This window comes from Pleurodeles waltl, chromosome 3_1 (assembly GCF_031143425.1).
Source record: "Pleurodeles waltl isolate 20211129_DDA chromosome 3_1, aPleWal1.hap1.20221129, whole genome shotgun sequence".
Lineage (NCBI taxonomy): Eukaryota > Metazoa > Chordata > Amphibia > Caudata > Salamandridae > Pleurodeles > Pleurodeles waltl.
This window is the reverse complement of record NC_090440.1, coordinates 1883833854-1883856314: the sequence shown is the minus strand read 5'-3', so window position 1 is coordinate 1883856314 and position 22461 is coordinate 1883833854. Positions and strand designations below refer to the sequence as shown.

Sequence of the window (22461 nt, the reverse complement as noted above, 5' to 3'; positions counted from 1 at the left end):
GCTCAGGGAAATGACAAAAACCCGCAGGACTGATGGAGATCGGTCCGAGAGTATTTTGCTTGACATCGAAGACCGTAGCGGAAAGAAGTCTGTTCCACCGTTGTGTGAGCATGATGGGGGAGATATGCCTATGGACTGCAGAAAGGCCCAGAATGGCGAAGGCCCACATGGGCCCCAGGTCGGTGGAAAAACCACTCAGTCGATTCAGGAGCCATATAACTGAATGAAAGGGAAACAGAAATGTGACAGATAACAATGCCAATGGAGGTAGGAACTGTGTAAACCGAGAAAGTGCACTTCAATGGTCTCGAACCAGAGCACATGCCCTAACCCGGCAGCGGAAGAAAACAAACAATGGAGTCTATGACAAGTGCATTACTAACAAGAGGAGTCACAATACCTCGTGACAAAAAAGACTTTCTTAGAAGAAAAACAATTTGCACACATCTGAGCCCAACACTAAATGGCAGGCTTATGCACAGCATGTTTATCTACAGCTGCACATGCCTCAGACATAAATAGTGCCAATCTCCTCTCTCTATTGTTTAGACTCTTGGAAGTAGAGGTTTAATAAATGTTGCAGCATGAAGTCTTGTGCACTGGATAAAGGAAATACATACATTGTTCATATGTACAATTAGTATATATCCCTTCTTTCCATAAGTCTAGTAGGATTTGAAAATAGATTTTTCTCTCTGCTAATCAAGTCTTGACGAAACTTGACAGAACCCTCACATGTATTATAATGCACCCTTGTTTTAGGGCTCTAAAAGCCTGCTGTGGGGGTGACTTACATGTAATACATGCAGTGACTATGGCATAGCAAACAATGAGTAAAGGAAGTTTCCCAATGCACCCTGGATGTCAAGCTCTATGACTGCTTTCCAAATGGGTCACAGACCCAGAGTTTAATATTCCTAAGCAAAATTTCAAAAGCCTGGTTCTCAGTAAACTATATTAGCTATAACTTCCTATGTACCTCTGAGATTGCACGGATGATCCTCCAGTCCTCTCGAGCCATGCCAGGGGGTGTCACTGCGAGCATAGTCCTCTGTGCCCTGCCCTCTGTGTTGACATAGGTGGCAGACTTTTCTGTGTAGGCAGCCCCTGGAAGTATAACATCGGCTATTGGCGCTCCTACGTCACCGTGGTGTCCTGGGAAGTAAAGGAGAAAAATTGAAGCAGCCACTTGCTGCAGACTAGCATGACAACAAATAGAATACAAGTTTAGCTAATATACACATCACAATTGAATAGAAATCCTGCAAAAAAAAGTCAATAGCCATTGACATGCGTTGATCTGAAGGTCACAAATAAAGCATACCACTTTAATCGTAGCACAAAAAGCAAAAAAACAATAATAGTTTTATTTTGTTAACACCTAAAAAGAAGTGAATGTCATTCTCGTGGAAACATTTTTAAATACTCTGCCTGGCTGATATAATCCCTTTTAAAGCATGACCTTCACAAGGTCTGGACTATGCAGGATTTCACCTACCCATGTACTATTTATTTTGCTTATCTGCGATGCGGACATTGCAGGTGCCATTCATACAATATCAAAATTTTGGGTTCAACTAGAAAAGATGCGCAGTAAAGCAAGAGATGCTCAAGCTCCTAAAATGGGAAGTGTGTGCTGAACGTTTCCTGGCATTAAAGCTATGGGAAACAGCTGAAGGCATATGTAAGACAATATGCAGTGTTCCAATGTTTTAGTACAATCACTTAACAGAAAAGAACATTAACTATTGTCTATGGACTACAAGTATTTACAAAACTAAAATGGCTCTCCCAGAGTAATGGTACAGCAAACATCATACCTTGGTAGATAATGAAACAGTCCTTTGGTAAATCTTGACGGGTGATGCATCCTGCATCTGCCCCTAGCAGGAACAACACTTTGGGAGGATTCTTCCGGATTGCCTCCACCCCTGGCTTGTAACCCAGATCTAGAGCAGCCACTTGACTTGCTATCCTGCAGAGATAAAGAGAGTTGCTACAATACAGAACCTCTGAAGCCATGCGCTGAACTCCCAAAAATCTCTCTCACAAAAACATTCATACAAATCATGCAGTTTGGCCAGTGTAACACTAGGGAAATGCTAGTAAAGACTTAAGAACTGTGTGGAATTTACCAGATACAAAATATTATTTAATAAACTGATACAAAGTTGCAGTAAATTACATAGATTCATAGGATAGTGGACGCAACTCTAGAACTCAGTGACCTGTCTAAACACCAAAGCAAAATTCAAAAGATGGGTCTTGGGCAGTGTAATTGTTTTCTTTCACAAGAGGGATACGGTATGATTCTCCCTCAGAAAACCATGGACTCTAAAACAAAGAAGACTCAAACATTCTTTGAGGAGGTCTGGCCAACCTGAAGACCTGATTTATCAGAGCTAATCATAAGAATTTTGTGGAATGTGTCATCTTGGTTTCGGAGTATCTTGGACACATGTTAAAACGCACCAATTTGTTCAGCACTTAATTGTACTGTCTGTGACTCAAAGCCATAGCAACAGACATAAAAATCAGGTATATTGTGGCTTGGGCTTGCACTGTCTTGAATGTATTACAAAATTCCAGATCACTGCTGCCCATATGTTCAGAACATAACGACCTGAATTGACCAACAAAGTTAACCTAGACAAGCCCCATGCATTTAAGGAATAACAGTGAAAAGGGATGGTGCAAATAGAAACAAACCTGTGAAGGATGTTGAGAACCTTCCAGTCTCCGGTAATACCGCTACTTGCCCTGGCGTTGTATGCAATAGCAGAAACTGCTGCATGGATAGCAGCACCATCAGCACGTTGTAGAGCGGTGCTGCCAACAACCACCATAGGTTTTTTGGCTTGGCTCAGAACCTAAAAGAAAAAGTAAGAAAGGGCAGATTATCGTAGCATTTAATGCATGCAACTGACAAGTTATCAGAATTGTCTATCGCAGGACTCTTCATTGAAGTCATAAATATCAAAATATTCCTACACAGGTGTGAGATCGCAGATATATATATATATATATATATACACACACACACACGCGAAAATAAGTTACGTACCTGTAACTGTAGTTCTCCAGTATTGTAATCTTCTGATAGTAGAAGTTCTGTGTACCAGAACTGTCTGGACCAGTTGGGGGCTATGAGAATGATCCTGCATGGTTCCCTCTTGAACTTGTGAATTACTCGAGGGATTAGAGGGATTGGGGGAAAGCGTGAGGCAAATATCTTTGACCATCTGATCGAAAATGCATCTCCTCACGAATCTTTTTGGTGGCGCCAACTAGCGTAGTACTGGCATTTGCCGTTTGTGGTGGTGAAAAGGTCTAATTTCGGCACGCCCCATTGACTGAATATGCTCTGAGGTGACTGTTGGTCGAGTTCCCATTCGTGGCAGGTTGAGGATAATCTGTTCAGTGTGTCCGCTATCACATTTGATGCTCCTGGTAGATGTTCCGCTCTGAGAGATATGTTTTTGCAAATTGCCCACTGCCAAATCTCTTGTGCCTGATGCGACAATCCCGGTGATCTTGTTCCCCTTGTTTATTTAAGTAGTGCATGCACGTAGTGCTGTCTGTTCTGATGAGCACGGAAGAGTTTGCAATTCTGGAAAGGAACGAACGTAGCGCTAGAGTTATGGCTTTTAACTCGAGGTAATTGATGTGCTATTTCTTGTCGGGATTGTCACATTTTCCGCTGATGGTAAGGTCCTGTATGTGTGCACCATAACCCTGTAGGGATGCATCTGTTATTACGTAGTTTGTTATCAGGGACCGCTAAGTTAAACCTTCTGCCAAGTTCTTCCTCTGTGCCCACCAATGTATGGAGGACTTCTTGTCTGTTATTTGTATAATGTTGTCGAAGGAGCCCCAAGATCGTTTCCACTGCTTGTCTGACTCCTCTTGTAACGGTCTCATGTGAAGTCTGCAGTTCAGAATCAAAGGGATGGAAGAAGGCAGCATTCCTAGGAATGATTTGTATGTCCGAACTGAAATGGATTGTCTTTTGATTAGTTTGTGGGCAAATTGCTGCATCTTCATCTGTCTGTCTAACAGGAGTGTTGCCTTGTCTGTGCTAGTGTTGATAACTGCTCCCACAAAAGTGATCTCTGTTTTTGGAATGAGGGAAGGCTTCTGAAGGTTTGTAGTGCGACCCAACTTGTTGAACAATTTGAGGCACATGTTTGTGTGCTCTGTGTTTGACTGTGGTGATGGTGCTTTGATCAGCCAGTCGTCTAAGTATGGGAATACCTGAACTCCTCTTTTCCTGAGATGTGCCGCCACTGGGGTTAGCATCTTTGTTAAATGTGCAAGGAGATGATTTTAAACCAAAGGGGAGCACTTTAAATTGAAAGTGAGCATTGGCTACCTGGAATCTCAAATATTGTGGATGATTTGGAAGAATGGGTATGTGGAAATATGCATCTTTGAGGTCGATAGATATCATGTAGTCTGCATGGTCTAGGAGGTGCAAAATGTCTTGTAAAGAAAGCATCCGAAAAGTTTGTTGTTTCAGATATTTGTTTAGTTTGCACAGGTCCAATATCGGACACAAATCTACTGATTTCTTCTTTATCAAAAAGAAACGGGAGTAAAACCTCAGTCCCTTCCGAGTATACAGTACTCTTTCTATTGCTCATTTTTATAACATGAGGGAGATTTGTTTTAAATGTGGAGGGGGTGGACCCTTGGGAGGACAATTTGGTGGTTTGTTGATAAATTCAAGGGTGTGCCCTCGAGATATGACATCTAGGACCCATCAATCTGTTGTTATAGAAGCCCATTAGTCTAACAATTGGGAGATTCGACCTCCTAATGTATGTGGTAATTTGGTCTGTGGGGTAGTCTGCGCTGGTTTTAGGTCATTGCTTCCTGGAAGAGTCTCTACCTCTGGTGGGGTGTTTCCCCCTAGCTGGTTGCTTGTAGGTTGCAGGAGGTGGCTGTCTATAATGTTGAGAGTATTGAGGACGAAACCTGTCCTTGGAAGGGTTGATATTGTTGCCTATAACTCTGAAACCCTCTCCGAAAGGAGAAGGTACCCCTACCTCTGGCTCCTCGAAAAGATGGTTGTTTAGTTTGTAACATACCCAGAGATCTGGCTGTGTCGGTATCAGTCTTGATAGCCTGTAAGGCATCATCTATATGCTTCCCAAATAATGATTCAGCATCATAAGGCATGTCCAAAATCTTACTCTGCACCTCAGGCCTAAAGGACGTGGCCTTTAGCCAGGCCTGTCTTCGGAGTACAGCTGCTACTGCTAGCTGTCGAAACCCGGTTGCGGAGATGTCAATTGGCCAATCTATTATTTCTGCAGAAGCTTTCTGACCTTTTAGGAGAATCTTTTTGCTTCGTCTCTCGAATCGTCTGGAAGAAGATCTATAAACTGACCAACCACATTTTTCTGTCAAACCTCGCAAGAAAATTTGCTGCACGAACTGTAAGCCCTGTAGTGCTTGAGAATCTTTCCCCAACAAAATCAAGACGACGCCCATCTCTATAAGGAGGTGTTGTGATGGGTGCTGATGTGTTCTTGGAATGCCTCTGTGCAGCTTGACTTATAACAGAGTCTGTTCTCGGATGTCCGATCAAACAAGCTGGTGCATTGTCTGGTAATTTATATTTTTTATCCAGGCTTAGCGTAACTGCTGAAATGGTGGTTGGATTCTTCATAGTACGAATACCCTCCTGCCAGATGAAATCTATTCTGGGTATTGCTTTCATCGATTTCTCTCAGGGTTCCTTAAAATCATATAGGAAACAGTCTGTCTACTTAGAGGTAATTGAAACCTTTTTGCTGCACGCTCCATTATACTATGAAAACCACCAATGTCATCTGGTGTGGAGTCCACCGGAGGTGGCTGTGGTGGGTATGGTGGTTGCATGACATAATTGTCCCACTCTGAAGATGTGGAGGCCTGGTCTCTTAATTCTAGTTCTTCCTCCTGTTCATCTTGCGATGTGTGTTGGTCACCTGACGGTGGATCCACTAATGGTAGTGTAGATAGCGGAACCCCTGAAAAGGATAGCAAAGTAGACGGAATTTGGTGAGGTGACCTCGCCGGTGTTTGGGGCTGTGATGGAGGTGCCGATTGAGCAGGTTCGGGAAAGCGTTTATAGTAGTCCTGCAGCATTGCTTGCAAGTTAAAAATCAAATTTGTGGCATTTGGACTGTCTGATCCTGAATATTATGTGATGGACTGGGCTGGTAGCTGTGCTGCACGTTTTCTGGTATGTAAACGTTGGAGTGGTGATATTGGTCGTCATCTTGATCGTCATCCTGGCACTTAACGTGCAGCTCAGAGGGGCTACGTGCTACTCCAAAAAGTCCCTCCTCCTCCGATTCGTCGCCTAAAAGATGATGAGGTGGAAATGGTGTGACTTTACTCACTGAGGTGTGCTCTGGAAGCAGCAGTCGGTCTGTAGGAGACAGGCCAGTAACAGGTATCAAAGGTTGTTGAGATTGTGTAGGCAGTAGTGTCATCGACGATGGTTTGGCAGACAATGGTGTCGCCGACGGTGGTGTCGTCGACACTGGTCTCGTTGACGGTGGTCTCGTTGAGGATGGTGTCGCCGGTCTGTCGAGGATGGTGTCATTGACGAAAACGTCCTCGATGTTAGCGTTGCTGACTAAGATGTCTTTTTTAGACCCTTCGTCGACGGTGGAATAGTCGACGGTAAGGATATCCCCGTATCTATAGGTCTTGGTGGGCTCGTTGGCGGTACCGCCTTAGTTTTCTTGGACGACAAAGGCTTTGTTGTGATCCTGCAGGAAACAATGGTCATCAACGATAATGGAGACGAGGACATTATCATAGGCGACGCAGCTGTTGTGAAAGTTGGAGCCATGGTGGTAGATGTCGTTGATATCGTCGTCCACGGTGACAAGATTTTTTTAAATCTTTGATTTTTTTCTCCAAAACCATTTTTGATGTAGAAGGAAGCGATTTTGAAAATTTGACAGAACTTTCTCTGGTAGCTGGTGTTGAAGGCTCAGAAAATACTTTTGAGGAGGCTTTCTTACGTGGCACCATCTCTTTACCATGAGATTTTTTAAGTGCTTTGTTGTGGGGCTCTGAAGGCTCCACTGTCAACGATCTTCCTCTCTTGTGGGATTTTTCAGTTTTTAAGAATCATCATTCTCTTCATCAGAGAATGCCTCCTCAGATTTACGTTTTTGTAGCCACAAGAGGAGTCTTCTTTGTCTTTAAGAGTTTTTTGTGAGAAAGTTCTACAAAGTCTGCCGTCCACCACTTCATGATGTGGATGTAGACAAATACACTCTCTGTGAGGATCTTCTGAATAAAGCCTCTTTTGCCACAGGCGTTACATGGCTTTTAAAAGGCCTTTTTTGGAGTTCCTGACATGGTCAGAGTGTTCCAAGTTGTAACAAGATTAAATCTTAAAGATGACCTGAAAAGTATCCAGTAGAAGTTGTATTCTGAAGAGAAGACTGAGCAGAGCTCAGGGAGACTCCTATCACCTGATACAAGACACATACATACATACAAGATACTGTATGCTACCTACTTCATTAACAAAAAGCAAATTTAGCTTTCTCATCCATTAAAATTCATCTTACTGCCATATCAGCATACCTTTCTCCTTAGAGTTCCAGTTATTAAAGCCTTCATGGAAGGACTAAAACATAATATTCCACCAAGAACACCACCAGTTCCTTCTTGGAATCTAAATATTGTACTCACAAGACTAATGGGGCCACCATTTGAACCCATGCATTCGTGTGAGATTCTAACTTGAAAGTTGCTTTCTTAGTAGCAATTACTTCATTAAGAAGAGTTAGTGAAATACAGGCATTCACTCTGGAGGAACCCTTCTTCCAAGTACACAAGCATAAAGTTGTACTTCGAACTAATCCAAAATTCTTGACAAAGGTTGTATCGCCTTTTCACATTTACCAAACAGTGGAATTGCCAGTCTTCTTCCCACAGCTAGATTCAACTGCTGAAAAAGCCCTTCACACTCTTGACCTTAAAAGAGCTCTAATGTATTATGTGGATGGAGCAAGAGTTTAGGAAAACTAAACAGCTTTTCGTTGCTTTTCAACAACCACATAAAAGTAATCCTATCTCTAAACAAGGATTAGCTAGATGGATTGTTAAATGTATTCAAACATGTTACATTAAGGCAAAATGACAACTTTTGGTAACACCTAAAGCTCATTCCACTAGGAAAAAAGGTGCTCCTATGGCATTTTTAGGAAACATACCAATGACACACATATGCAAAGCTGCCACATGGTCTACACCACATAAAATTACAAAGCATTACTGTGTGGATGTATTTTCAAAGCATCAGGCCAATGTTGGTCAAGCTGTCCTAAAAACATTATTTCAAACAACTTCAACTCCTACAGGCTAGCCACCACTTCTTTTGGGGAGAGCAACTGCTTTTTAGTCTATGCATAGCATGTGTATCTGCAGCTACACGTGCCATCGAACGGAAAACGTCACTTACCCAGTGTACATCTGTTCGTGGCATGTAGCTGTAGATTCACATGCACCCACCCTCCTCCCCGGAAGCCTGTAGTTGTTGCAGTTTCTTATTTGTACATATGTATATATATTTACATTGACATCTTATTTACTTATTACTTTTACAGCACATTTACATTCTTTCACTCTATCACTCCTTCTTACACCCTTTTGTGGGAAAACAATCTAACAAAGGAGTCGATGGCCATGCGCACTATGACTGAGATGAGGAGTCACTCGAGCCCGTGACATTGAAAAAAGACTTCTTTGAAGAAAAACAACTTGGAACACTCCGAGCCCAACACTAGATGGTGGAAGATATGCATGGCATGTGTATCTGCAGCTACACATGCCATCGAATATATATATATATATATATATATATATATATATATATATATATATATATATATATGGAAAATTTCACTTACTCTGTTCGTGGCATGAGATGCTGCAGATTCACATGCTGTGCATATCCCGCCATCTAGTGTTGGGCTCGGAGTGTTACAAGTTGTTTTTCTTCGAAGAAGTCTTTTCGAGTCACGAGATCGAGGGACTCCTCCCATTTTGGCTCCATTGCGCATGGGCGTCGACTCCATCTTAGATTGTTTTCCCCGCAGAGGGTGAGGTAGGAGTTAAAAGTAATAGTGCCCATGCAATGGAGTAAGTATGTATGTACATAATGTGACAAAGTATTATATTTACAAATTTACGAGTTTAATTTTAATCAACTTATAACGGCTACAGGCTCCCGGGGAGGTGGGAGGGCGCATGTGAATCTGCAACATCTCATGCCACGAATAGATGTACACTGGGTAAGTGACATTTTCCGTTCGATGGCATGTGTAGCTGCAGATACACATGCTGTGCATAGACTAGTAAGCAGTTATCTCGCCAAAAGAGGTGGTTTAGCCTGTAGGAGTTGAAGTAGTTTGAAATAAAGTTCTTAGTACTGATTGTCCTACTGTGGCTTGTTGTGTTGTTAACACATCCACGCAGTAATGTTTAGTGAATGTATGAGGTGTAGACCATGTGGCTGCCTTACAGATTTCTGTCATTGGTATATTTCCTAGAAAGGCCATTGTAGCGCCTTTCTTTCTAGTGGAGTGTGCCTTTGGCGTAATAGGCAGTTCTCTTTTAGCTTTAACATAACAAGTTTGAATACATTTCACTATCCATCTAGCAATGCCTTGTTTGGATATTGGATTTCCTGTATGAGGTTTTTGGTAAGCTACAAACAATTGTTTTGCGAAACTGTTTGGTTCTATCAATGTAACACATTAGAGCTCTTTTTATGTCTAATGTATGTAATGCTCTTTCAGCTACAGAGTCTGGTTGAGGAAAAAACACTGGGAGTTCCACAGTTTGGTTTAAGTGGAACGGTGATATAACTTTTGGCAAAAATTTGGGATTTGTACGTAGAACCACTTTATGTTTGTGTATTTGCATAAAGGGTTCTTGTATGGTAAAGGCTTGTATTTCACTTACTCTTCTGAGAGATGTGATAGCTATCAGGAAGGCTACTTTCCAAGTTAAGTATTGCATTTCACAAGAGTGCATGGGTTCGAATGGTGGACCCATGAGTCTTGTTAATACAATATTGAGGTTCTACGAAGGAACTGGTGGTGGTCTTGGTGGAATGATCCTTTTTAGACCCTTGATAAAAGCTTTTATGACTGGGATCCTAAATAGTGAAGTTGAATGCGTAATTTGCAGATTAGCTGAAATGTATTTTAATGGATGAGAAACCTAGCTTAGATTTTTGTAAGTGTAGTAAGTAGCTTACAATGTGTGTAGTGGACGCGTGTATTGGTTGAATTTTATTATTATGACAGTAATAAACAAATCGTTTCCATTTATTTGCGTAGCAATGTCTTGTAGTAGGTCTTCTAGCCTGTTTGATGACCTCAATACATTCTTGTGTGAGGTTTAGATGTCCGAATTCTAAGACTTCAGGAGCCAGATTGCTAGATTGAGCGATGCTGGATTCGGGTGTCTGATCTGTTGTTTGTGTTGAGTTAACAGATCTGGTCTGTTTGGTAGTTTGATATGAGGCACTACTGACAGGTCTAGTAGTGTTGTGTACCAAGGTTGTCGTGCCCAAGTTGGGGCTATTAGTATTAGTTTGAGTTTGTTTTGACTCAGTTTGTTTACTGGATACGGAATGAGTGGGAGAGGGGGGAAAAGCGTAAGCAAATTTCCCTGACCAACTCATCCATAACGCATTGCCCTTGGAGTGAGGCTGTGGGTACCTGGATGCAAAGTTTTGGCATTTTGCGTTTTCTTTTGTTGCGAATAGGTCTATTTGCGGTGTTCCCCAGTTTTGGAAGTAGGTTTGTAGTATCTGGGGATGAATCTCCCATTCGTGGATCTGTTGGTGATCTCAACTGAGATTGTCTGCCAACTGGTTTTGAATTCCTGGGATGTATTGCGCTATTAGGTGAATGGGATTGTGATTCGCCCAATGCCAAATCTTCTGTGCTAAGAGACACAGTTGTGATGTGTGTACCTCCCTGTTTAAGTAATACATTGTTGTCATGTTGTCTGTTTTGACAAGAATGTGTTTGTGGGCTATTAGTGGTTGAAATGCTTTCAACGCTAGAAACACTGCTAGTAGTTCTAAGTGATTTATGTCAAGTTGTTTCTGCTGAGTGTCCCATTGTCCCTGGATGTTGTGTTGGTTGAGGTGTGCTCCCCACCCTACCATGGAAGCATCTGTTGTGATCACATATTGAGGCACTGGGTCCTGGAAAGGCCGCCCTTGATTTAAATTTATATGATTCCACCATTGTAGTGAGGTGTGTGTTTGGCGGTCTATCAACACTAGATCTTGTAGTTGACCCTGTGCTTGTGTCCATTGTGTTGCTAGGCACTGTTGTAAGGGCCGCATGTGTAATCTTGCATTTGGGACAATGGCTATGCATGAGGACATCATGCCTAGTAGTTTCATCACTAATTTTACCTGATACTTCTGGTTTCGGTGCATGCTTTGTATTACGTTTTGGAATGCTTGTACCCTTTGTGGACTTGGAGTGGCAATCCCTTTTTTGTGTTGATTGTTACTCCTAAGTATTGTTGTATTTGACACGGCTGTAGGTGTGATTTTTGGTAGTTTAGTGAGAAACCTAGTTTGTGAAGGGTTTCTATGACTTATTTTGTGTGTTGAAAACACTGTTCTTGTGTGTTGGTTTTGATTAACCAATCGCCCAGATACGGGAATACGTGTATGTGCTGTCTTCTGATATGTGCCGCTACTACTGCAAGGCATTTTGTAAATACCCTTGGTGCTGTTGTTATCCCGAATGGTAACACTTTGAACTGGTAATGTACTCCTTGGATTACAAACCTTAAGTATTTCCTGCGTGAAGGATGTATGGGTATATGGAAGTACGCATCCTTGAGATCTAATGTCGTCATGTAGTCTTGTTGTTTGTTGTTTGAGCAAGGGGATTACGTCTTGAAGTGTCACCATGTGAAAGTGATCTGATTTGATGTAAAGATTTAGTGTTCTGAGATCTAATATGGGTCTTAGAGTTTTGTCCTTTTTGGGTATGAGAAAGTACAGGGAGTAGACCCCTGTTCCTTTCTGATGATTGGGTACTAGTTCTATTGCATCTTTTTGCAACAACGCTTTGACCTCTAGCTGTAATAGATCCATGTGTTGTTTGGACATGTTGTGTGTTCTTGGAGGTACATTTGGTGGTAATTGTAGGAATTCTATGCAATAACCATGTTGGATGATGGCTAGGACCCACAAGTCTGTTGTTATTAACTCCCAATTTTGGTAAAAATCTGTTAGTTTCCCCCCACTGGTGTTATGTGTTGGGGATTTGTGACACTGAAGTCACTGTTTGTTTTGAGGGGTCTTTGGAACTTCCCTCTATTTTTAGGGAACTGTCCACCTCAGTATTGTCCCCGAAAGCCTCCTCTCGGATACTGGCTCTGGTATGTGGGCCTAGTTTGTGAGGTTGAGGGTTCTGTGGTTTGGCCCCGAAACCCCCCTCTAAATTGTGTCTTCCTAAATGTGCCTCTGCATTTTCTGTATCTGTATCCTTTTTCAGCTTCTCGATAGCTGTGTCCACTTCCGGCCCAAACAACTGCTGTCCATTAAAAGGCATATTAAGCACAGCCTGTTGGATTTCGGGCTTGAATCCTGAGGTGCGTAGCCATGCGTGTCTCCGAATTGTGACAGCTGTATTTACAGTTCTTGCAGCTGTGTCTGCTGCGTCCATTGCCGATCGTATCTGGTTATTTGAGATACTTTGGCCCTCTTCCACCACTTGTTGTGCACGCTTTTGGAATTCTTTGGGCAGATGTTCAATAAAGTGCTGCATCTCATCCCAGTGGGCTACATCATATCTTGACAGCAAAGCCTGTGAATTGGCTTGTGCTGTCACTCTTTTCCCCGCTGCGTCGAACTTGCGACTTTCTTTGTCGGGTGGTGGTGCATCTCCAGAGGTGTGTGAATTCGCTCTTTTACGTGCTGCGCCTACTACTACTGAGTCAGGTGTCAGTTGCTGCGTGATGTACATAGGATCTGTTGGGGAGGCTTGTACTTTTTCTCCACCCTAGGAGTGATGGCCCTACCTTTTACGGGTTCTTGAAATACTTGCTTTGCGTGTTTCAACATTCCCGGTAACATCGGAAGACTCTGGTACTGACTATGTGTGGACGACAGAGTATTGAATAGAAAGTCATCTTCAATCGGTTCAGCGTGCAGTGTCACATTGTGAAAAGCAGCTGCTCTGGACACCACCTGTGTGTAAGCAGTACTGTCTTCAGGTGGCGATGGTCTTGTAGGGTAATAGTCGGGACTATTATCTGACACAGGCGCATCATAAAGATCCCATGCATATGGGTCATCGTGGCTCATCCCTGTGTGTGTTGGAGACTGCATCATAGGTGGGGTAGCAACTGGTGATGGTTGCGGTGAGCGTTGTGGTGATGGTGGCGGAGTTACTTGTTTTGCCACCTTTGCCTGTGGTTGTTTATCTTTATCTTGAAAAGCAAGTTTCCTTTTCATCCTTATAGGAGGGAGAGTTCTTATCTTCCCTGTCTCCTTTTGTATATGGAGCCTTCTCTGTGTATAATCTGGCTCCCCCGCTTCTAGCTCTTGTCCGAATTGATGGCTTTGCGTTTGTGCGGAAATGCCTTGTTCCTCGGTGTAGGAACTTGTTTTCGGCTCCGAAGCCAGATGTTTCGGTATCGAAACCTTTTCAACTGTCTTTTTTGGCTCCGAAGCCACTTTTTTGAGTTTCGGTGTTCGATCTCTCAGTGCCGACTCATCTCGGTGCTGGTATCTTGGTGTCGAGATTGTTCTGAACCAGCATCTCAGTGCCGAGTCTGTTCTATGCCGGTATCTCGACCAGAGTCGGATGACTTCGACACATGTGTGCCCTTTTTCGGTGCCGATGGACGGTCACTGATTTTTGCGCTTAAGCCATGGCCTGCCGACGGTGGCGTCCCCTGGGCTTTGATGATTTTTACGTGAGTTTTGGCCGGGGCTGTTTTACTCACGGTTTTCGGCGTCTGTTCTTTTTCGGCCTCATCAGAGTCCGAATCAGCAATGGAGAAGATTTCTTCTTCCTCCAAGTCGTGGTGTCCTGACGGCACTGACGCCATTTGAAGTCTTCTTGCTCTCCGGTCCCTCAGCGTTTTCCTCGACCGAAACGCTCGACAGGCCTCGCAGGTATCCTCTTTGTGTTCAGGAGACAAACACAAATTACAGACCAAATGTTGATCTGTGTAAGGATACTTTTTGTGGCATTCGGGGCAGAAGCCGAATGGGGTCGGTTCCATTAGCCTTGTAGACGCACGTGGTCACATGCTGTGCACATCCCGCCATCTAGTGTTGGGCTCGGAGTGTTACAAGTTGTTTTTCTTCGAAGAAGTCATTTCGAGTCACGAGATCGAGGGACTCCTCCCCTTTCGGCTCCATTGCGCATGGGCGTCGACTCAATCTTAGATTGTTTTCCCCGCAGAGGGTGAGGTAGGAGTTGTGTATTATAGTAATAGTGCCCATGCAATGGAGTGAATATGTATGTACATAATGTAGTTTAAAGTGTTATATTTACAAATTTGCAAATGTTCAAGATCAACTTCGAAACGGCTACAGGCTCCTGGGGAGGCGGGTGGGCGCATGTGAATCTGCAGCGACTCATGCCACGAACAGATGTACACTGGGTAAGTGACATTTTCCGTTCGATGGCATGTGTAGCTGCAGATACACATGCTGTGCATAGACTAGTAAGCAGTTATCTCCCCAAAAGCGGTGGTTCAGCCTGTAGGAGTTGAAGTTGTTTGAAACAAAGTTCGTAATACTGCTTGGCCTACTGTGGCTTGTTGTGCTGTTAACACGTCCACGCAGTAGTGTTTGGTAAACGTATGAGGCGTAGACCATGTGGCTGCCTTACATATTTCAGTCATAGGAATATTTCCTAGAAAGGCCATGGTAGCACCTTTCTTTCTAGTCGAGTGTGCCTTTGGTGTAATAGGCAGTTCTCTTTTTGCTTTGAGATAGCAAGTTTGAATGCATTTAACTATCCATCTAGCAATGCCTTGTTTGGAAATCGGATTTCCTGCATGAGGTTTTTGGAAAGCAACAAATAATTGTTTTGTTTTCCGAATTTGTTTTGTTCTGTCAATGTAGTACATTAACGCTCTTTTGATGTCTAATGTATGTAGTGCTCTTTCAGCTACAGAATCTGGCTGCCGGAAGAACACTGGTAATTCTACTGTTTGATTCAAGTGGAACGGTGATATGACTTTTGGTAAAAATTTAGGATTTGTCCGTAGAACTACTTTATGCTTGTGTATTTGAATAGATGGTTCTTGTATGGTAAATACTTGAATCTCACTTACTCTTCTTAGAGATGTGATGGCAATTAGAAATGCAACTTTCCATGTTAAGTATTGCATTTCACAAGAGTGCATGGGCTCAAAAGGTGGACCCATGAGTCGTGTTAAGACAATGTTGAGGTTCCATGAAGGAACTGGTGGTATAATTCTCTTTAGGCCTTCCATAAACGCTTTTATGACTGGTATACTAAATAATGAAGTTGAGTGCGTAATTTGCAGGTAAGCTGAAATTGCGGTAAGACGTATCTTAATGGAAGAAAAAGCTAGCTTTGACTTTTGCAAATGTAGTAAGTATCTTACGATGTCTTTGGCAGATGCGTGTAAGGGTTGAATTTGATTATTATGGCAGTAATAAACAAATCTTTTCCACTTATTTGCATAGCAATTTCTAGTGGTAGGTTTCCTAGCTTGTTTTATGACTTCCATACATTCCTGTGTAAGTTCTAAGTGTCCGAACTCTAGGACTTCAGGAGCCAAATTGCTAGATTCAGCGATGCTGGATTTGGGTGTCTGATTTGTTGTTTGTGTTGAGTTAACAGATCTGGTCTGTTTGGTAATTTGACATGAGGCACTACTGAGAGGTCTAGTAGTGTTGTGTACCAAGGTTGTCTTGCCCAAGTTGGCGCTATTAGTATGAGTTTGAGTTTGTTTTGACTCAACTTTTTTATCAGATATGGAAGGAGTGGGAGAGGGGGAAAAGCGTATGCAAATATCCCTGACCAACTCATCCATAACGCATTGCCCTAAGATTGATCTTGTGGGTACCTGGATGCGAAGTTTCGGCATTTTGCGTTTTCTTTTGTTGCAAATAGATCTATTTGTGGTGTTCCCCAACTTTGGAAGTAAGTGTTCAGTATTTGGGGGTGAATCTCCCATTCGTGGATCTGTTGGTGATCCCGAGAGAGATTGTCTGCTAACTGATTCTGAATCCCTGGAATAAATTGTGCTATTAGGCGAATGTGGTTGTGAATCGCCCAATGCCATATTCTCTGTGCCAGGAGACACAACTGTGTTGAGTGTGTTCCTCCCTGTTTGTTTAGGTAATACATCATTGTCATGTTGTCTGTTTTGACAAGAATGTGTTTGTGGCTTATTATGGGTTGAAATGCCTTTAGCGCTAGAAATACTGCCAGTAGTTCTAAGTGATTTATGTGAAACTGTTTTTGCTGAGTGTCCCATTGTCCCTGGATGCTGTGTTGATTGAGGTGTGCTCCCCACCCTATCATGGAGGCATCTGTGGTTATTACATATTGTGGCACTGGGTCTTGGAAAGGCCGCCCTTGGTTTAAATGTATATTGTTCCACCATTGAAGCGAGGTGTATGTTTGGCGGTCTATCAACACTAGATCTAGAAGTTGACCCTGTGCCTGTGACCATTGTGATGCTAGGCACTGTTGTAAGGGCCGCATGTGTAACCTTGTGTTTGGGACAATGGCTATGCATGAGGACATCATGCCTAGGAGTTTCATCACCATTTTGACTTGTATTCTTTGTTTTGGATACATGGCCTTTATTACATTGTGAAATGCTTGTACCCTTTGTGGGCTTGGGGTGGCAATCCATTTTGCTGTGTTGATTTTCGCCCCTAAGTATTGCTGTGTTTGACACGGCTGAAGGTATGACTTTGTGTAGTTGATTGAGAAACCTAGTTTGTGGAGGGTTTCTATGACATACTTTGTGTGTTGTGAACACCGTTCTAGCGTGTTGGTCTTGATTAACCAATCGTCTAGGTACGGGAACACAGGTATTTGCTGCCTTCTGATATGTGCAGCTACGACTGCTAGGCAATTTGTAAAAACTCTTGGCGCAGTTGTTATTCCGAATGGCAACACCTTGAATTGGTAATGTACTCCTTGGAATACAAACCTTGATTACTTCCTGTGTGAAGGATGTATCGGTATATGGAAATATGCATCCTTTAGGTCTAGTGTTGTCATGTAGTTTTGTTGTTTGAGCAGTGGGATTACGTCCTGTAACGTCACCATGTGAAAGTGATCTGATTTGATGTAGGTATTTAATGTTCTGAGCTCTAATATAGGTCTTAGAGTCTTGTCCATTTTGGATATGAGAAAGTACAGAGATTAAACTCCTGTTCCTTTCTGTTGAATTGGTACTAATTCTATTGCTCCTTTTTGTAGCAACGCTTGGACCTCTAGTCCTAGAAGATCCATGTGTTCTTTTGACATATTGTGTGTTTTCGGTGGGACGTTTGGAGGGAATTTGAGAAATTCTATGCAATAACCATGCTGGATAATTGCTAGGACCCAAGTGTCTATTGTTATTTCCTCCCAATGTTTGTAAAACTTGGTTAGTCTGCCCCCCACCCCCCACAGGTGTTATGTGTTGGGGATTTGTGACGTGGAAGTCACTGCTTGTTTTGAGGAGTTTTGGGACTTTGGAACTTCCCTCTATTTTTTTGGAATTGTCCCCCTCTATATTGCCCCCGAAAACTTCCCCGCTGATATTGGCTTTGATAAGTGGGCCTTGCTTGTGAGGTTGTGGCTTCTGTGGTTTGACCTCGAAACCCCCCCCTCTAAATTGTGTCTTGCGAAATGTGCCTCTGCTCTGTGGGGAGTAGAGTGCGCCCATGGCTTTTGCCATATCAGTGTCTTTTTTAAGTTTCTCAACAGCAGTGTCCACCTCCGGCCCAAACAACTGCTGATCATTAAAAGGCATATTCAGCACGGCTTGTTGTATTTTCGGCTTGAATCCTGACGTACGCAACCATGCGTGTCTTCATATTGTTACTGCAGTATTTACAGTCCTAGCAGCTGTATCTGCCGCATCCATTGCTGACCGTATCTGATTATTTGAGATACTTTGTCCTTCCTCCACCACTTGTTGTGCCCTTTTCTGGAACTGCTTGGGTAAGTGTTCTATGAAATGCTGCATTTCGTCCCAATGAGCTCTATCATATCTTGCCAGAAGTGCTTGTGAATTGGCAATGTGCCATTGGTTTGCTGCTTGTGCTGCAACCCTTTTCCCCGCAGCGTCGAATTTGCGACTCTCCTTGTCTGGAGGTGGAGCGTCTCCCGAGATGTGAGAGTTTGCTCTCTTGCGAGCTGCCCCTACAACCACAGAGTCTGGTGTTAACTGCTGCGTAATATAAACAGGGTCTGTTGGTGGTGGCTTGTACTTTTTCTCCACCCTTGGAGTTATTGCCCTGCCTTTTACAGGATCCTGAAATACTTGTTTGGAGTGTTTTTAGCATTCCAGGGAGCATAGGTAAACTTTGGTATTGGCTAGGAGTGGAGGATAGTGTATTAAACAAAAAGTAATCTTCAATCGGTTCTGCATGCAAGGTGACGTTATGAAAAGCAGCTGCCCTTGAGACCACCTGCGTGTAGGATGTACTGTCCTCAGGTGGCGACGGTCTCGCAGGGTAACAGTCTGGGCTGTTATCTGATACCGGGGAATCATAAAGGTCCCATGCATCGGGATCATCTTGACTCATTGCAGTATGAGTCGGGGATTGCATCAATGGTGGAGTGGCTACCGGTGATGTGTGTATTGATGGTGGTGGAGATGGTGGCGGAGTTGTCTGTCTTGCCACCTTTGCCTGTGGCTGCTTGTCCTTTTCTTGAAAGGAAAGTCTTCTTTTCATTTTAATTGGGGGAAGTGTGCTTATCTTCCCTGTGTCCTTTTGAATGTGGAGCCTCCTTTGAGTGTAGTCTGGCTCCATTGATTCAAGTTCTTGTCCGAACTTATGTCCTTGCATTTGGGAGGACAACCCCTGTTCCTCTGTGTAGGAACCTGTTTTCGGTTCCGAGGCTGGGTGTTTCGGAATCAAAACCTTTTCGGTCGCCTTTTTGGGCTCCGACGAAACCTTCTTTATTTTCGGCGTCATGGTGTCTCGGTGCCGACCCATTTCGATGCCACTGTCTCGGTGCCGAACTTGCTCGGAGCCGCTGTCTCGGGCCCGAGATTGCTGTGTGCCGGTATCTCGACCGGAGTCGGATGACTTTGACACAAGCGTGCCCTTTTTCGGTGCCGGTGATCGGTCACCTATTTTTCGGGTTAAGCCATGGCCTGTTGGCGGTGGCGTCCCCAGGGCTTTTGTGGTCTTCTCATGAGTTTTATGTTTCGACGTCTTACTCACGGTTTTCGGCATTTCTTCGGGCTCAAGCTCGTCTGAGTCCGATTCCTGAATGGAGAAGGTTTCTTCTTCCTCCTCGAAACGCCCTTGTCCTGTCGGCGCCGACGCCATCTGAAGTCTTCTCGCTCTTCGGTCTCAATGTCTTCCTCGACCGAAACGCTCGACAGGCTTCACAAGTATCTTCCTTGTGCTCTGGAGACAAACACAAGTTACAGACCAGATGCTGATCTGTATACGGATACTTGTTGTGACATTTTGGGCAGAATCGGAATGGGGTCCGTTCCATCAGCCTTGAAGAGACACGTGGCCGGGCCGACCAGACCCAGACGGGGGATGGAAAAAAAAACCAAAGGGCCACCGGAGCTCTTCCAAAGTCGGTGTCGATCTATTGTAACTAACCCGATACCGAACGCAAACAATACCGACGATTTTTCCGAGATTCTAACTAACTTTCCGACCCGAAACACGGAGCGAAAAGGAACACGTCCGAACCCGATGGCGGAAAAAAAACAATCTAAGATGGAGTCGACGCCCATGCGCAATGGAGCCGAAAGGGGAGGAGTCCCTCGATCTCGTGACTCGAAATGACTTCTTCAAAGAAAAACAACTTGTAACACTCCGAGCCCAACACTAGATGGCGGGATGTGCACAGCATGTGTATCTGCAGCTACACATGCCATTGAACATATATATATATATATATATATATATATATAAATAAACACACACAGAAAGAGAGAGAAAATTTTACTTTACCAAGTAGACATCTGTATGCGGCATGTAGTGCTGTTGATTCACATGCTCGGCATGCTCCTGCCATCTAGCGTTGGGCTTGGAGTGTTGTAAGTTGTTTTTTCTTTGAAGAAGTATTTTTAAGTCATGAGATGACGTGAATCCTCCTTCTTTTTGATACTGTGCATGGGAAAGGAGTTCTTTCTTAGACTGTTATTCCACAGGCAGGTGAAAGAGAGAGCGAGAGAGAGAGAATAGAAAAAAAGATGTCCATGCAAGAGAATACAGCACTACATGCCACAAACAGATGTCTACTGGGTAAGTAACATTTTCTGTTCGATGGCATGTGTGGCTGTGGATACAAATGCTCTGCATAGACCGAAAAGCAGTCCCTCCATAAAGCGGTAGCTTGCGTGTGGAAGCTGAAGTCGTCTGTAAAAGCGTTCTTAGGACAGCCTGTCCTACGTTAGCTTGCGGACGTGCTAGTACACCTACACAGTAATGCTTTGAGAAAGTGTTCGGTGTAGACCACGTAGCTGCTTTACAAATGACAGCTAAAGGAATGTTTCCCAAGAACGCCATAGTGGCTCCTTTCTTCCTAGTGAAATGTGCTCTAGGACTTAATGGTAACTGTCTTCTTGCCTTAGAATAGCAAGTTTGTGGGCACTTAATGATCCACCTAACTATGCTATTTTTTGAGATTTTAGTTACCCCTATGCGGTACTGAAAAAGCTACAAAAAGTTGTTTAGTTTTCCTAAATTCTTTAGTCCTGTCAATGTAATACTTGAGTGCCCTTTTAACGCCTAAAGTGTGAAGCGCTCTTTGTGCCACTGAGTGAGTCAGGCTGTGGAAAGAAAACCAGCAATGGTTTGACTGATGTGGAACTGAGAAATCACTTTAGGTAGGAACCTTGTGTAAGGAAATGACTCCTTGGCATGGTTACCCCCTAACATTTTGCCTTTGCTGATGCTAAATTATGATTTGAAAGTGTGCTGGGACCATGCTAACCAGGCCCCAGCACCAGTGTTCTTTCCCTAACCTGTACTTTTGTTTTACACAATTGGCACACCCTGGCATCCAGGTAAGTCCCTTGTAACTGGTACCCCTGGTACCAAGGGCCCTGATGCCAGGGAAGGTCTCTAAGGGCTGCAGCAGGGTGGCATAGCTTATGCCACCCTGGGGACCCCTCACTCAGCACAGACACACTTCTTGCCAGCTTGTGTGTGCTGGTGAGAACAAAACGAGTAAGTCGACATAGCCCTCCCCTCAGGGTGCCATGCCAACCTCACACTGCCTATGCAGTATAGATAAGTCACCCCTCTAGCAGGCCTTACAGCCCTAAGGCAGAGTGCACTATACCATAGGTGAGGGCACCAGTGCATGAGCACTGTGCCCCTACAGTGTCTAAGCAAAACCTTAGACATTGTAAGTGCAGGGTAGCCATAAGAGTATATGGTCTGGGAGTCTGTCATACACGAACTCCACAGCACCATAATGGCTACACTGAAAACTGGGGAGTTTGGTATCAAACCTCTCAGCACAATAAATGCACACTGATGCCAGTGTACATTTTATTGTAAACTACACCCCAGAGGGCACCTTAGAGGTGCCCCCTGAAACCTTAACCAACTACCTGTGTAGGCTGACTGGTTCCAGCAGCCTGCCACACTCGAGACATGTTGCTGGCCCCATGGGGAGAGTGCCTTTGTCACTCTGAGGCCAGTATCAAAGCCTGCACTGGGTGGAGATGCTAACACCTCCCCCAGGCAGGAGCTGTAACACCTGGCGGTGAGCCTCAAAGGCTCACCCCCCCTTTGTTCCAGCACCGCAGGGCACTCCAGCTAGTGGAGTTGCCCGCCCCCTCCGGCCACGGCCCCACATTTGGCGGCAAGCCCGGAGGAAATAATGAGAATAACAAGGAGGAGTCGCTGGCCAGTCAGGACAGCCCCTAGGGTGTCCTGAGCTGAAGTGACTCTAACTTTTAGAAATCCTCCATCTTGCAGATGGAGGATTCCCCCAATAGAGATAGGATTGTGACCCCCTCCCCTTGGGAGGAGGCACAAAGAGGGTGTACCCACCCTCAGGGCTAGTAGCCATTGGCTACTAACCCCCCAGACCTAAACACGCCCTTAAATTTAGTATTTAAGGGCTCCCCTGAACCTAAGAATTTAGATTCCTGCAACTTACCGAAGAAGAAGACTGCTGAGCTGAAAACCCCTGCAGAAGAAGAAAGAAGACACCAACTGCTTTGGCCCCAGTCCTACCGGCCTGTCTCCTG

At 44.0% G+C, this 22461-nt stretch overlaps 1 protein-coding gene across 3 annotated transcripts in view; it reads right to left on the bottom strand.

Annotated features, from left to right (window-relative positions):
* NDUFS1 (NADH:ubiquinone oxidoreductase core subunit S1) overlaps positions 1-22461 on the bottom strand; it is a 490208-nt gene that overhangs the window by 64920 nt on the left and 402827 nt on the right. For all 3 annotated transcript variants that reach the window (XM_069225983.1, XM_069225982.1, XM_069225981.1), the window contains 3 exons: positions 2710-2870; positions 1821-1975; positions 980-1155 (listed from right to left, as the gene is read on the bottom strand). In XM_069225983.1, coding sequence (XP_069082084.1) covers positions 980-1155; positions 1821-1975; positions 2710-2870 — 492 coding nt within the window. The remainder of the gene's footprint in view (positions 1-979; positions 1156-1820; positions 1976-2709; positions 2871-22461) is intronic.